At 42.3% G+C, this 12189-nt stretch overlaps 1 protein-coding gene across 1 annotated transcript in view; it reads right to left on the bottom strand.

Moving 5' to 3' along the window:
• NMRK1 (nicotinamide riboside kinase 1) overlaps positions 1 to 12189 on the bottom strand; it is a 64717-nt gene that overhangs the window by 23875 nt on the left and 28653 nt on the right. Inside the window, exon 6 of the mRNA XM_069763207.1 lies at positions 8209 to 8280. Coding sequence (XP_069619308.1) covers positions 8209 to 8280 — 72 coding nt within the window. The remainder of the gene's footprint in view (positions 1 to 8208; positions 8281 to 12189) is intronic.

Genomic DNA, 12189 nt, shown 5'->3' with positions numbered 1-12189 from the left:
CCCAGAGCTTCCAGCCTAGCTGAATAGATCCATAATGATAAGCTGGACAAAAGAGCAAAAACAAAGACAGTACAGAACAACAAAAGACCACAATAAGTGAACTGCAAAGGACAAGCAAGGACTTAACTTTGCAGAACTGTTCAGAGTGTCAGGAAAATCCAAAGAGCAATGACTCCAGGCTGGAACAATTGACAACTGGAATTGAATGAGGGCTAAGGCCAGACTAATATAGCCGAGCCCAAAAGACGATCAGTGAAAACAGCTGCAGAAGCTAAATCCAAGGAGCAGCCATACCACTCAAAACCACAGGAGGGAGCCCAAGAGCAGAACTCACAAAAATACTACTTACAACTAGGGTTGAGCGAAACGGATCGTTCATTTTCAAAAGTCGCCGACTTTTGGCAAAGTCGGGTTTCATGAAACCCGACCCGATCCCTGTGTGGGGTCGGCCATGAGGTACGCGACTTTCGCGCCAAAGTCGTGGACGCTTATCGTCATCTTGTCGCTTGTGCGCTGTAGCGATTTGAAATGTGTAACACCAGTTTTTCTGTTCAGGGACGGAGGAGAGAGAGAGAGAGAGAGAGGAAAAAAAAATAAAATAAATAACAATAAAAATAAAATCCCATTCACTTTGCATTGGGTTTCGTGTTTCGGTCGATCCCCGACTTTTCGCCATAATCGGCCGATTTCACTCGACTCGACTTTAGAGATAGTCGGGTTTCGCGAAACCTGACTCGACCCTAAAAAAATAAAAGTCGCTCAACCCTACTTACAACCATCGGAGGGAGCCCAAGAGCGGCATTCACAACAGAAGTGTAACTTGTTAAGATTATGAAAAGTGTGACACAATAAACGGGGGTTCAGAGATGTGCTCGTTCCCCCAAACAGAGACACACGTCTCTGTCTAGTCATTTTCAGTTGCCGGCAACTGGATCAATTTGAAAATAACTCTGTCAACCGTGAAGGGTTACTTCAGATCCTCCCTTAACAATTTTACCAATGCTGAGTCGGTCAAAATGAAAGAACTTACACCCTGCTTTGGGCTCCAGTTTCAGTGTCATTTACAAATCATGCATTCTCCAATGTCCTGCAATACATCTGTTAAAGTGGTTATTAACCCCTTCACCCCCCCAGCCTGATTTCACCTTCCTGACCAGGCCATTTATTTTTTTTTTAAATCTGACCACTGTCACTTTGTGAGGTAATAATTCTGGAATGCTTCAACGAATCCCACTGATTCTGAGACTGTTTTTTCGAGACATATAGTACTTCATGTTAGTGGTAAATTTTGTTTGATATGATTTGCGTTTATTTATGAACAAAAAGTGAAAATTTAGCAATTTTCAAACCTTGACTTTTTAAACCAGATGGCTATAGCACAAAATAAAGTTAATAAATAACATTTACCACATATCTACTTCACATCAACAATTTTTAAATTATATTTTTTAATAAGGAAGAAGGGTTAAACTTTTATCAGCAATTTCTCAATTTTCCAACAAAATTTACAAAACCACTTTTTCTTAAGGACCACATTCCATTTGAAGTAACTTCAAGGCTATGTGCAGACGTTCAGGATTTCTCGCAGAAAATTCCTGAGAAAAACCGGACATTTTCTGCAAGAAATCCGCAAGAAATCTGCATGCGGTTTTGCCGTGGTGTTGCCGCGGTTTTGCCGTGTTTTTTTCCGGACATTTCCCAATGCATTTTGTAGTGGGAAATTCGCAAATAAACCGCAAAATTAATGAACATGCTGCGGTTTTTACCGCGATGAGTTTTTTCCGCGGAAAAAAACACATCATGTGCACAAAACATGCGGAATTCATTCTAAATGATGGGATGCTTATTGTATGCGGTTTTTTTTGCGGTTTTATAGCGTTTTTATCGGGAAAAAACGCAAAAAAACAGTAACGTGTGCACACAGCCTATGGGGCCTATATGACAGAAAGAAACAAAAGTGCCACCATTTTAAAAACTGAATCCCTCAAAGTGCTCAAAATCACATTCAAGAAGTTTATTAAACCTTTAGGGGCTTCACTGGAATTAAAGCAACGTGGAAGGAAACAATTAAAATTTTACTTTTTCCTGACATGCCATAACATCAGAAACCCTCGCAAGTGACCTCATTTTTGAAACTACACGTTTCAAAAATGGGCTGAGTCAATGGAAAATGACCAATTTGTTCACTAAAATGTTGTTTGGCCCCAAGTTTTCAATCTTCAAAAGGGTTAAAAGGAGAAAATGGACTGTACAATTTGTTACCCAATTTCTTCTCAATACACCAAAACAAAATATGTGAGCAAAAACTACTTTTGAAGCACAGTGTAAAGCTCAGAAGGGAAGAAGAACCATATTGGAGCTCAGATTTTGTTGAAATAGTTTGAGGGTGCCATGTCACATTGACAGAGCCCTTGAAGTGCCAGAGCAGCAGAACCCCTTCATAAGTGACCTCATTTTACAAACTACACTTCTCAATGAATTCATTAATTTTGTTTTAATTCCAGATTTTACATTTTCACATGGAAATGGATAAAAACGTCATGCAGCAGTGACTTCTATTTTTTGATTACTCCACTAGCTCTGTGGCCCAACCACCTGGCCCTGCTCCACAAGTGGAAGAGATTGAGTGCATTGCTGGCCAACTATGTGCTCCGTTGGAGGATGAGTACATGGGGGAATTAGTGCAAACAGTCAGTGGACCACCGCAGCACATCTCTGATGTTGACGAACACAGGTGCCAACTGCTGCAGCTTTCTGCTGTGTGCAGACCGGCACGGAGGACAGGGGTGAGGAGTGGGTGGAAGATAATGTGGGTGATAATGAGGTCCTCTCCCCCACATGGAGTGAAGGCCATCCGATTGACGTGCGCAGTTCAGAAGAAGAGGAGGAGGTCACGTTACCACAGCTGCATAGCAAAAGAGGAAGCAGTGTGCAAAAACACACCAGGTGGATCCTAGCCAATACGTCACCTGCTAATGCCTGCCATGCCAATGAACTGAGCACACCAAAGCCAGCTCACAGGAGCTCCTTGGAGTGGCATTTCTTTAGGCAATATGCTCACTATAAGAGACGGGTGGTTTGCACGCTGTGCCATCAGAGCCTGAAGTGAGGCATAAATGTTCTTAACCTGAGCACCATCTGCATGAAGAGGCATCTGAATTTAAAGTATGAGCTTCAGTGGAGTACACACCTGAAAAACCAAGAAAGATCTGAGGCTCCTCCTGTTCTCTCTTCAGCTGTGATCTTGGCATATTCCTCCCTCTCCCACTTGGCTCCCCAAAGCACCACCACCAGCGTCACTGAGCATCTCTACACCATCCCATGGAAGTGTTCAGCTGTCCATCCCCCAAATACTGGAAAAAAGGAGACGTACCCCCGACACAGCCACAAGCCCTTGTCCTGAATGACAGTATTTCAAAATGTCTGGCCTTTGAAATTTTTGGCTTTGAAATGCTGCCATTCTGGCAGGTGGAGACAGAAAGTTTTAAAAAACTGATCGCGGTGGCTGTCTCACAGTATGTGCGGCCCAGCTGCCATTACTTTTCCAAGCGAGCCATTCCTACCCCACATAAACATGTTGCTGACTAAAATCAGGTGTGCAGTGCTCAACATCATCAGTGGCAATGTTCACATAACCACCGATACTTGGACCAGTAAGCATGGGCAGAGATGATATATCTCCCTAACTGCCCATTTGGTAAAAGTAGTGGAGGTAGGACCTGAGTCGGAAGGCATTCTGGGGCATTTCCTATCACCACCGAGGATTGCTGATGTTTCACTGTCCATGTTGTCTCCTCCTCCTACTCCGCTTCCACCACTGCCTCCTCATCCTGTCAGCATAACACCTGCACAGCCAAGGAGAAATGACAGCAGGCTGTTCTGAAACTCCTCTCGCACCGCCCAGGAGCTGTGGACAGGGATCAAACAACAAACCAATGAGTGGTTGGTGTCGCTGAACCTCAAGCTCAGCCTGATGGTGTACAAAATCTCATAGTAGCTCTGGGCCTAGCTGGCTTGACACACATCCCTTGCCTGGTGCATAGGCTGAATTTAGTGGTGCTGACAAATTATCCTGATTTGTCAGAGATTCTGCATAAAGTATGGGCTGTCTGTGCATGCTTTTGGCATTCTCACCCTGCTGCTGCTCACCTGTTTGCGTTGCATTGTCACTTCTGTCTTCCTGCCAATTAGGTGGAACTCCACCTTGCATATGCTGGAGAGACTATGCGAGCAGCAGCAGGAAATAATGAAGCTTTAGCTGCAGCACACACAGTTGAGTCGCTCTGCGGAACAACTCCACTTCACGACCAACAAGTGGGTCTCCATGCGGGACATGTGTGTTGTCTTGCGCTGCTTCGACTATTACACCAACATGGCCAGCGGTGATGCCAAGATCATTAGCATTACTATCCCATTTCTATACCTCCCTGAAAAAACGCTTCAGGTGATGCTGGATGAGGTGGTGGCACAGGAGGAAGAAGAGGAAGAACATGGACCATTCACACCATTATCAGGCCAGTGGTCCACACATGGTTTGGAGGGTGGGTTCCTGTACCAACAGCAGCCTGGTACACAACTGTCTAGCCAGTGGACAGTTTTTGAGGAGGAGGAACCGTGTTCACAGTAGGGTGGTACTCAAAGCTGCTCACGGGCATCACTGGAGCATGGCTGGGAGGAGACAGACAATACACCTCCCACTGAGGACAGCTTGTCGTTTCCTCTGGGGGGCCTGGCACACATGAGCTAATACATGCTGATGTGCCTGCGCAATGACTGTCAAGTTACTTAGATTGTTACTATTGCCAATTACTGGGTGGCCACCCTGCTGGATCACCGCTACAAGGACAACGTACCATCCTTACTTACATCCTTCTTTACAGTAAAAGGGAATCAGAAAATGCGGAAATACAAGCACACACTGGTAAACGCATTACTGACGGCGTTCCCACCTAACGGTGGGGTCTCAGTGGAAGCACAAGGCAGAGGAGGAGGAAGTTGCCAACACCACTGGAACACTGGAACCACTTTGGAAGGGAGGGTCAGCCTGGCCAAAATGTTGAAAACCTTCCTCAGCATGTTGCAACATCCTGCACCACCATCTGATATGGTTCATATTACCAGGAGATAGCATTTTAACAACATGGTGGAAGAGTATGTGTCCACATGTCTCGACATACTGAGTGAGGAGTCTGCCCCATTTAACTTCTGCATCTCAAAACTGAACACATGGCCTGAGCATGCCCTTTACACCTTGAATGTACTGGCCCGCCCTGCAACAAGTGTTCTGTAGGAACATGTGTTTGCATCTGCCTGTTCACAGCCAACATGGCAAGCTCACATTGCTTAAAATCAACCATGCATTGATCCCACAGGACTTGTCCATACTTTTGGCTGCCTGGAAAAGTATACCATCCGCACCCAGTCATTGTTAAACTCCACAGCAAATAGTTCGATTTCCCATTCCCAGTGTTAAAAAAACAAACAAAACAAAACCAGTGTATTCTACCTCCTGGTTTGCCTTTTCCACCTTCACCGCCACGTCCACCTCCTCAACCCTCTCCTCCAGTTGGACCTCCGCCTCCTGGTTCAAGATTATTATTTTTTGTTCTATGCTATTTTAAGTAATTTCCCTAAACAAAAACAAAAAAACACAGAAACAGTTTTGGCTACCTCCTCCACTTGGACCTCTGCCTCATGGTGCAAGATTATTATTATTTTTGTTACTCTATTTTAAGTAATTTCCCTATCCACATTTGTTTGCTGTGCAACTATCCTGTTCTTACACGCATTTTGCTTCCTTTTGCAGCACTCTACCCCTTACTATCACTATTTTGCAGCACAAAAGTTCGGGTCCCCTTTGGCTTCTATGGAGTTTGGGGTCAAATTCAAGGCCACCGAACTTTGACCTACAGTTCGACCGAACCCTTTTATTACTCTGATTGCTTGTGTAATGCATAGCAGTGCATTATACATATCAATGCTGCACTGACAGAAGCATCCTAGACTATACTTCTGGCATTATCTAAACAATCTACCGTACCTGGCAGAGCCAGAGGTCGTCATGACAACGATCAGGCACTCGCGATGATGTTGTAGGGGGTGCCAATCGGAAGGGTGACGGAGTTCCTTCCCTCTCCTAGCCTCCTAAATGTTGTGATCGATATCGATTGTGGCATTTAGAGGGTTAAACAGCCAGGGGCAGTGCAGGCACCGTTCCTGACAGTGACAGCTGGGGCTGGGCTATGATGTAAGCCCAGCTGCCGGTTGCGAGCCCTTATCTGACCATGACCATGTGATTCATGCTAGTGGTAAATTTTGGTTGATATGATTTGCGTATATTTATGAAAATATTGAAAACTCGGCAAAAAAAATTAAAATTTCCAAAAATTTTAAACTTAACATTCTTATGCCCTTAAATCAGAGAGGTATGCCAGGCAAAATAATCCTCAAAAGTCCTGAAAAACACATTCAAGAAGTGTATTAACCCTTCAGTTTTCTTCAAAGGAATTAATGGAATGTGGAAGGGAAAAAAGGAACATTTTACTTTTTTCACAAAAACTTTGCTTTAGCCTCCTTTATACTTTCACAAGGGTAACATGAAAAAATGGACCCTAGAAGTTGTTGTGCAATTTCTCCTGAGTACGCAGATACCCCATATGTGTGGGAAACCTACTATTTGGGTGTACTATTTGGGTGACTGGAATCATTAGCAGATGCCATGTTATGTTTGGAAAGTCCCTGATGTGCATAAAGAGGGAAAAAAAACACAAATGACCCCATTTTGGAAATTACACCCCTCAAGAATTTTATCCAGGGGTATAGTGAGGATTTTTAACCCAAACCTACTACACAGAATTTGATAACATTAGGCTGTCATATTGAATATGTTATCATTAGTGTTGTTAGTTTGGATCGGGTGCTCAGGCATGCACTTAGTATCTCAAGTGACCCCGATGCAAACTCAAGTAGCAAGCACTTGCGCTCAACACTAGTTGTCATATCGTCATTTTTTTTGCTTTTGAAAAATCCTTAACCCAAATGTTAACCCTAACCTTAGCCTAAATCTATCCCTAGCATAACCTCAAACCTAACCTAACCTCAACCCTAACACTAGACTAACTCCAAACCTAACCCTAACCTAACCCTAATGGTAAAGAATGAAAGAAATAAAAATGAAAAAAAAAACATGTAATCTGACTAAGAGGTGACACGGGAAGGGGGGGCATACTAATTATTGGTTTTTGATCACTGTGATAGAGTCTATCAAAGTGAAAATGAACCAGTAAGAAAAATCCCTGCTGTTACCGGGTGCCAGCTGGCAATTCTCGGCAGGCGCACTGCGCATGTCACAACCATTTTTTTTTTTCAGGAAGAGTTGGCGGAGGTACCAGGGGTGACTTGAGGACCTAATTTCTCTCTCCTCTGACATGCATATCATGTCAGAAGAGAGATGGCCATCCTGGCCTCATGTGTCTCCATCCTGCCCCTGGCAACCATATATGCTCCATCCTGCCCCCAGGCCCCATTTGTCCTCCCATCCTGCCCCCAAGTACCATATGATCTCCCATCCTGGCCCCATACAAAAAAAAAAACTAAAAGTTTCTCCTTAACTGGTCGTGGTCCAGTGGCATCCTCTTACTCATCCATATGAGAAGCAGACACGCCAGCACATGGCAATGAGGTCGTAGGCCAGTGATGTGCATGCTGACATCAGCTGCCGGCCTCTGACGGCAATAGATTTTAACTGAGCATTAGTCCAAGGATGCACATTCAGTTACTGAATCGTCTGAATCCTGACCCTCCTTGCTTCTGCTCATTCAGCCCTATATGCCAGTAAGGGCAGTAATGCCCTGATAGCGGCCCTGAATGCTGTTATGTAGTGTTTTCCAAGGTGACAGGTTCTCTTGAAGAAAGATCTGCTCAGTATTTGAAACAGAGCATTTCAGAGCCCAGATTTTTTGGGGTGATATAGGTGATAACTTCCCGAGATGAGATGGATAATTGATAAGACTATTTTGGAGCAGTTGATATGTAGGTATCTGCAATGATATTAATAAAATAGTGGAATGTATTGTTTTAACATCAGAGATTTCAAAATTTCCTAATGTGTTGCAAATCAGCTCTCCATTCTCATCTGAAATAAGCTGCCACACATTTCAGAATATTATTGTGATGATAAATGCAGTGGTGATAGAATGTTACACATACCTTCTCCTCTTCTTACATTCCTCGTATGGAATAGTTAGAAAATACCTTAGGTCAAATACATCATCCAAATTCCTAAAACAATACATCATGGATTATTTTCACATATAAACAAAATGTAAATCATTTTAAATTCTTATCGCACATGGCAGCATATTACTTTCATTTATTTAAACTGTACCTATAATTTTCATTTTTATTACATAAATCAATAGAACATGGGAAAATAAGCAACTTTGTAATATATCTTATCAGAAAAATCAAAAGCATCTAGTATCTCATTAAAATACTTCAGTCTCTTCCAGAAACCACAAGTGTCTATTGGCTTTATCCAGTAGTCCCAATGAATGGCGTGGAGGTTGACTACTCAAGCCCATGTTCTGCACATTCTGGTTCAAGAGATCCCTGCTGGTCTCAGCAGTAGGTTGTTCGTTATCCACTAGATAGGATAATGTATTATTTTGAGTTTAATACTTTACAGGGGTTGTCCTGAGTTAGGATAAGTTCACACTAGGCTTTTTGCTGCTTTTTTATGCTAATTTTTGCTGCGTTTTGCTGCTTTTTTCTGCCAAGAGTGCAGGTTTTGCTGCAGAAAAAAACGCGGCAAAAATATCTAGTGTGAACTTAGCCTAACTCAGGACAATCCCTGTAAAGTATTAAACTCAAAATAATACATTATCTCCTTTCTAATGGATAGCGAACAACTTACTGTATGTGACTGCAGACTTGTGAGTCCTCACACCGCACACACAGTCTGGTGCCAGTGCCTGGAGCAAGCGGGCGCATGATCGCAAGTATATGATTTGCATACATGCAGTCAGGGGCTGAGTATACGTGCACGGCCTCACTGATTAGAACTGTAGGCCAGATACTCATACTTGGGTTCACATGACCACCATTCCCAGCGCCGGTAAATTCTCACAGCGTGCAGTGATGGATTCACCTGTAGTCTGCAGCCATATAGAGTGATCCCAGACTTCTACCCTAAGGTCGAACAACCCCTATAAGTTTTAGAAATTAGGTGTACAAGTGATTTTCACAAAATTAGAATATCATCAAAAAGTTAATTTATTTCAGTTCTTCAATACAAAAAGTTAAACTCATATATTATATAGGGTCATTACAAACAGAGTGATCTATTTCAAGTGTTTATTTCTGTTAAAGTTGAGGATTATGGCTTACAGCCAATGAAAACCCAAAAGTCATTATCTCAGTAAATTAGAACACTTTATAACACCAGCTTGAAAAATTATTTTAAAATCCGAAATGTTGGCCTACTGAAATGTATGTTCAGTAAATGCACTCAATACTTGGTCGGGGCTCCTTTTGCATCAATTACTGCATCGATGCGGCGTAGCATGGAGGCGATCAGCCTGTGGCACTACTGAGATGTTATTGAAGCCCAGGTTGCTTTGATAGCAGCCTTCAGCTTGTCTGCATTGTTGAGTCTGGTGTCTCTCATCTTCCTCTTGACAATACCCCATAGATTGTCAAGCACAGTGATACAGTTGTTTTTAAACCAGGAATTGGTACTTTTGGCAGTGTGGACAGGTGCCAAGTCCTGCTGGAGAATGAAATTTACATCCTCAAAAAGCTGGTCTGCAGAGGGAAGCATGAAGTGCTGTAAAATTTACTGGTAGACGACTGCGCTGACTTTGGTCTACAGCAGATGACATGGCTCCCCAAACCATCACTGATTGTGAAAACTTCACACTAGACCTCAAGCAGCTTGGATTGTGGCCTCTCCACTCTTCCTCCAGACTCTGTGACCTTGATTTCAAAATAAAATGCAAAATGACTTTCATCTGAAAACAACACCTTGGACCACTGAGCAACAGTCCAGTTATTTTTCTCCTCGGCCCAAGTAAAACGCTTCTGGCGTTATCTATTGGTCATAAGCTTCACACAAGGAATGGGACACTTGCAGCCCATATCCTGGATCTGTGTGTGGTGGCTCTTGAAGCAATTACTACAGCAGCAGTCCACTCCTTGTGAATTTCCCCAAAATTTTTAAATGGCCTTTTCCTAACAATCCTTTCAAGGCTGTGGTTATCCCATCTTTTTCTACCACCCTTTTGCCTTCCAATCAACTTTCCATTAATATGCTTGGATACAGCACTCTGTGAACAGCCAGCTTCTTTAGCAATGACCTTTTGTGGCTTATCCTCCTTGTGAAGTGTGTTAATGACTGCCTTCTGGACATCTGTCAAGTCAGCAGTCTTCCCCATGATTGTGGAGCCTACTGAAACAGACAAAGGTACCTTTTTAAATGCTTAGGAAGCCTTTGCAGGTGTTTTTTGCTAATTATTTTAACTTATTGAGATAATGACTTTTGGGTTTTCATTGGTTGCAAGCCATAATCATCAACATTAACAGATAAAAGTATTAATTACGTTAATTTCGTTTGTGAAAGTCTATTATTTATTTTGACTCACAATACTTTTACTTTTCTCGATGTGTGGTATAGGCAGATCACTGGGACTGCCATGGGGACCCCGGCTGCATGTACGTTCGCTAACTTGTACATGGTCGTTTTTGAGGAAGACTATGTATACTCAAATCTAAATATTTTTTTGAAGCATATTAGAACATATTTGAGATACATAGATGAAATATTCCTCATTTGGGATGGGACTGAAAATGAATTCAATCAGTTTGTCGACCTTCTCAATACCAGTAACACAATGGGTATGTCTTTCACCTCTAATTTTGGCGGTGATAAACTGGAGTTTCTGGACGTCAATGTTTGCATCCAGGAAGGTAAACTGTGTACATCGGTATATCGGAAATCAACCGCTATCAATTCATTGTTACACCATGACAGTTTTCATCCCCCCATGTAAAAAGGTCATTGCCATATAGCCAATTATTAAGGACTAAAAGAGTCAACAATACAGCTAGAGGGTTTGAAATACAATCTAAAGATCTATGTCAACGATTTAGAGATAGAGGGTATCCTGAAGAAATCATAGAGGATGCCATAAGACGAGTTAACACCCGTCCGCAAACGATAGATCACATAAAAACTACTCCCCGGCGTTTTAATTTTTGCTTCCAATACAGTTCCATGGATAGGGACATTAGATCCATAATAAGGAAGCATTAGCACATACTGGAAAGAGATAAAGAATTGACTGACATCGTTATAGAGGGCCCTCTCATTTCCAACAGACGGGGTAAAAGGGTAAGAGATGTATTGGTGAGAAACCGTATCACTGAACATAAAAGTACGTGGTTAGAACAGATGACACCGAAAGGGAATCATAGGTGTGGACAGTGTCGATACTGTCGTTTCCATATTCAGGCTCCTGTTCTCCATATTGGTCCCTGTATGCATTATGTTCTACAATTAATCACCTGCAGGACGGATCACGTGGTTTATGTTATTTTCTGTCCCTGCAGGAGATTTTATATAGGGAAGACAATCAGAAACCTGTTCACACGATTCAGAGAACACCAAAGATCTATTGAGTCAGGGAAAGGTGTTCCCAGACTTATTCAACATGTCAGAGAATGTCATGCAGGAGATCCTGATGTATTAACATTTGCAGGGATCGAAAAAGTCTTTCTACCGAAACAAGGAGGCGACCTACAAAAATTGCTGTTACAACGAGAGGCTAGATGGATCATGAGAAAGAAGGTGACAGGGCCGGCCGGTCTTAATGAAAAAATTGACATGTCCGTGTTCCTTTAAAATTCCAGTTTGCTAAATAAGCGCTATCGTGCATTATGACCGTTCTTCTCATTATCCCTCTTTCTCTCAAATTGCGTAAATTCTCGCTTAAAATAGACTAATAATTAGATCAGAATTAGATTGAATACCAGTCTTTATTGATATCTGGGTTATGTTACAAAAAATGTAATATTTAATGATTTCGTCCCCAGCGCAACATGACTGTATATAGTTAATGTTTATTTTCTATGTTTCGTTACTCCAGGTGTATATGTATAACATCGTAATATTTATGTCTCCCATTGTTTTTA

This window comes from Ranitomeya imitator, chromosome 1 (assembly GCF_032444005.1).
Source record: "Ranitomeya imitator isolate aRanImi1 chromosome 1, aRanImi1.pri, whole genome shotgun sequence".
In the NCBI taxonomy this organism is placed as follows: domain Eukaryota; kingdom Metazoa; phylum Chordata; class Amphibia; order Anura; family Dendrobatidae; genus Ranitomeya; species Ranitomeya imitator.
This window is presented reverse-complemented; position numbering and strand designations above follow the sequence as displayed.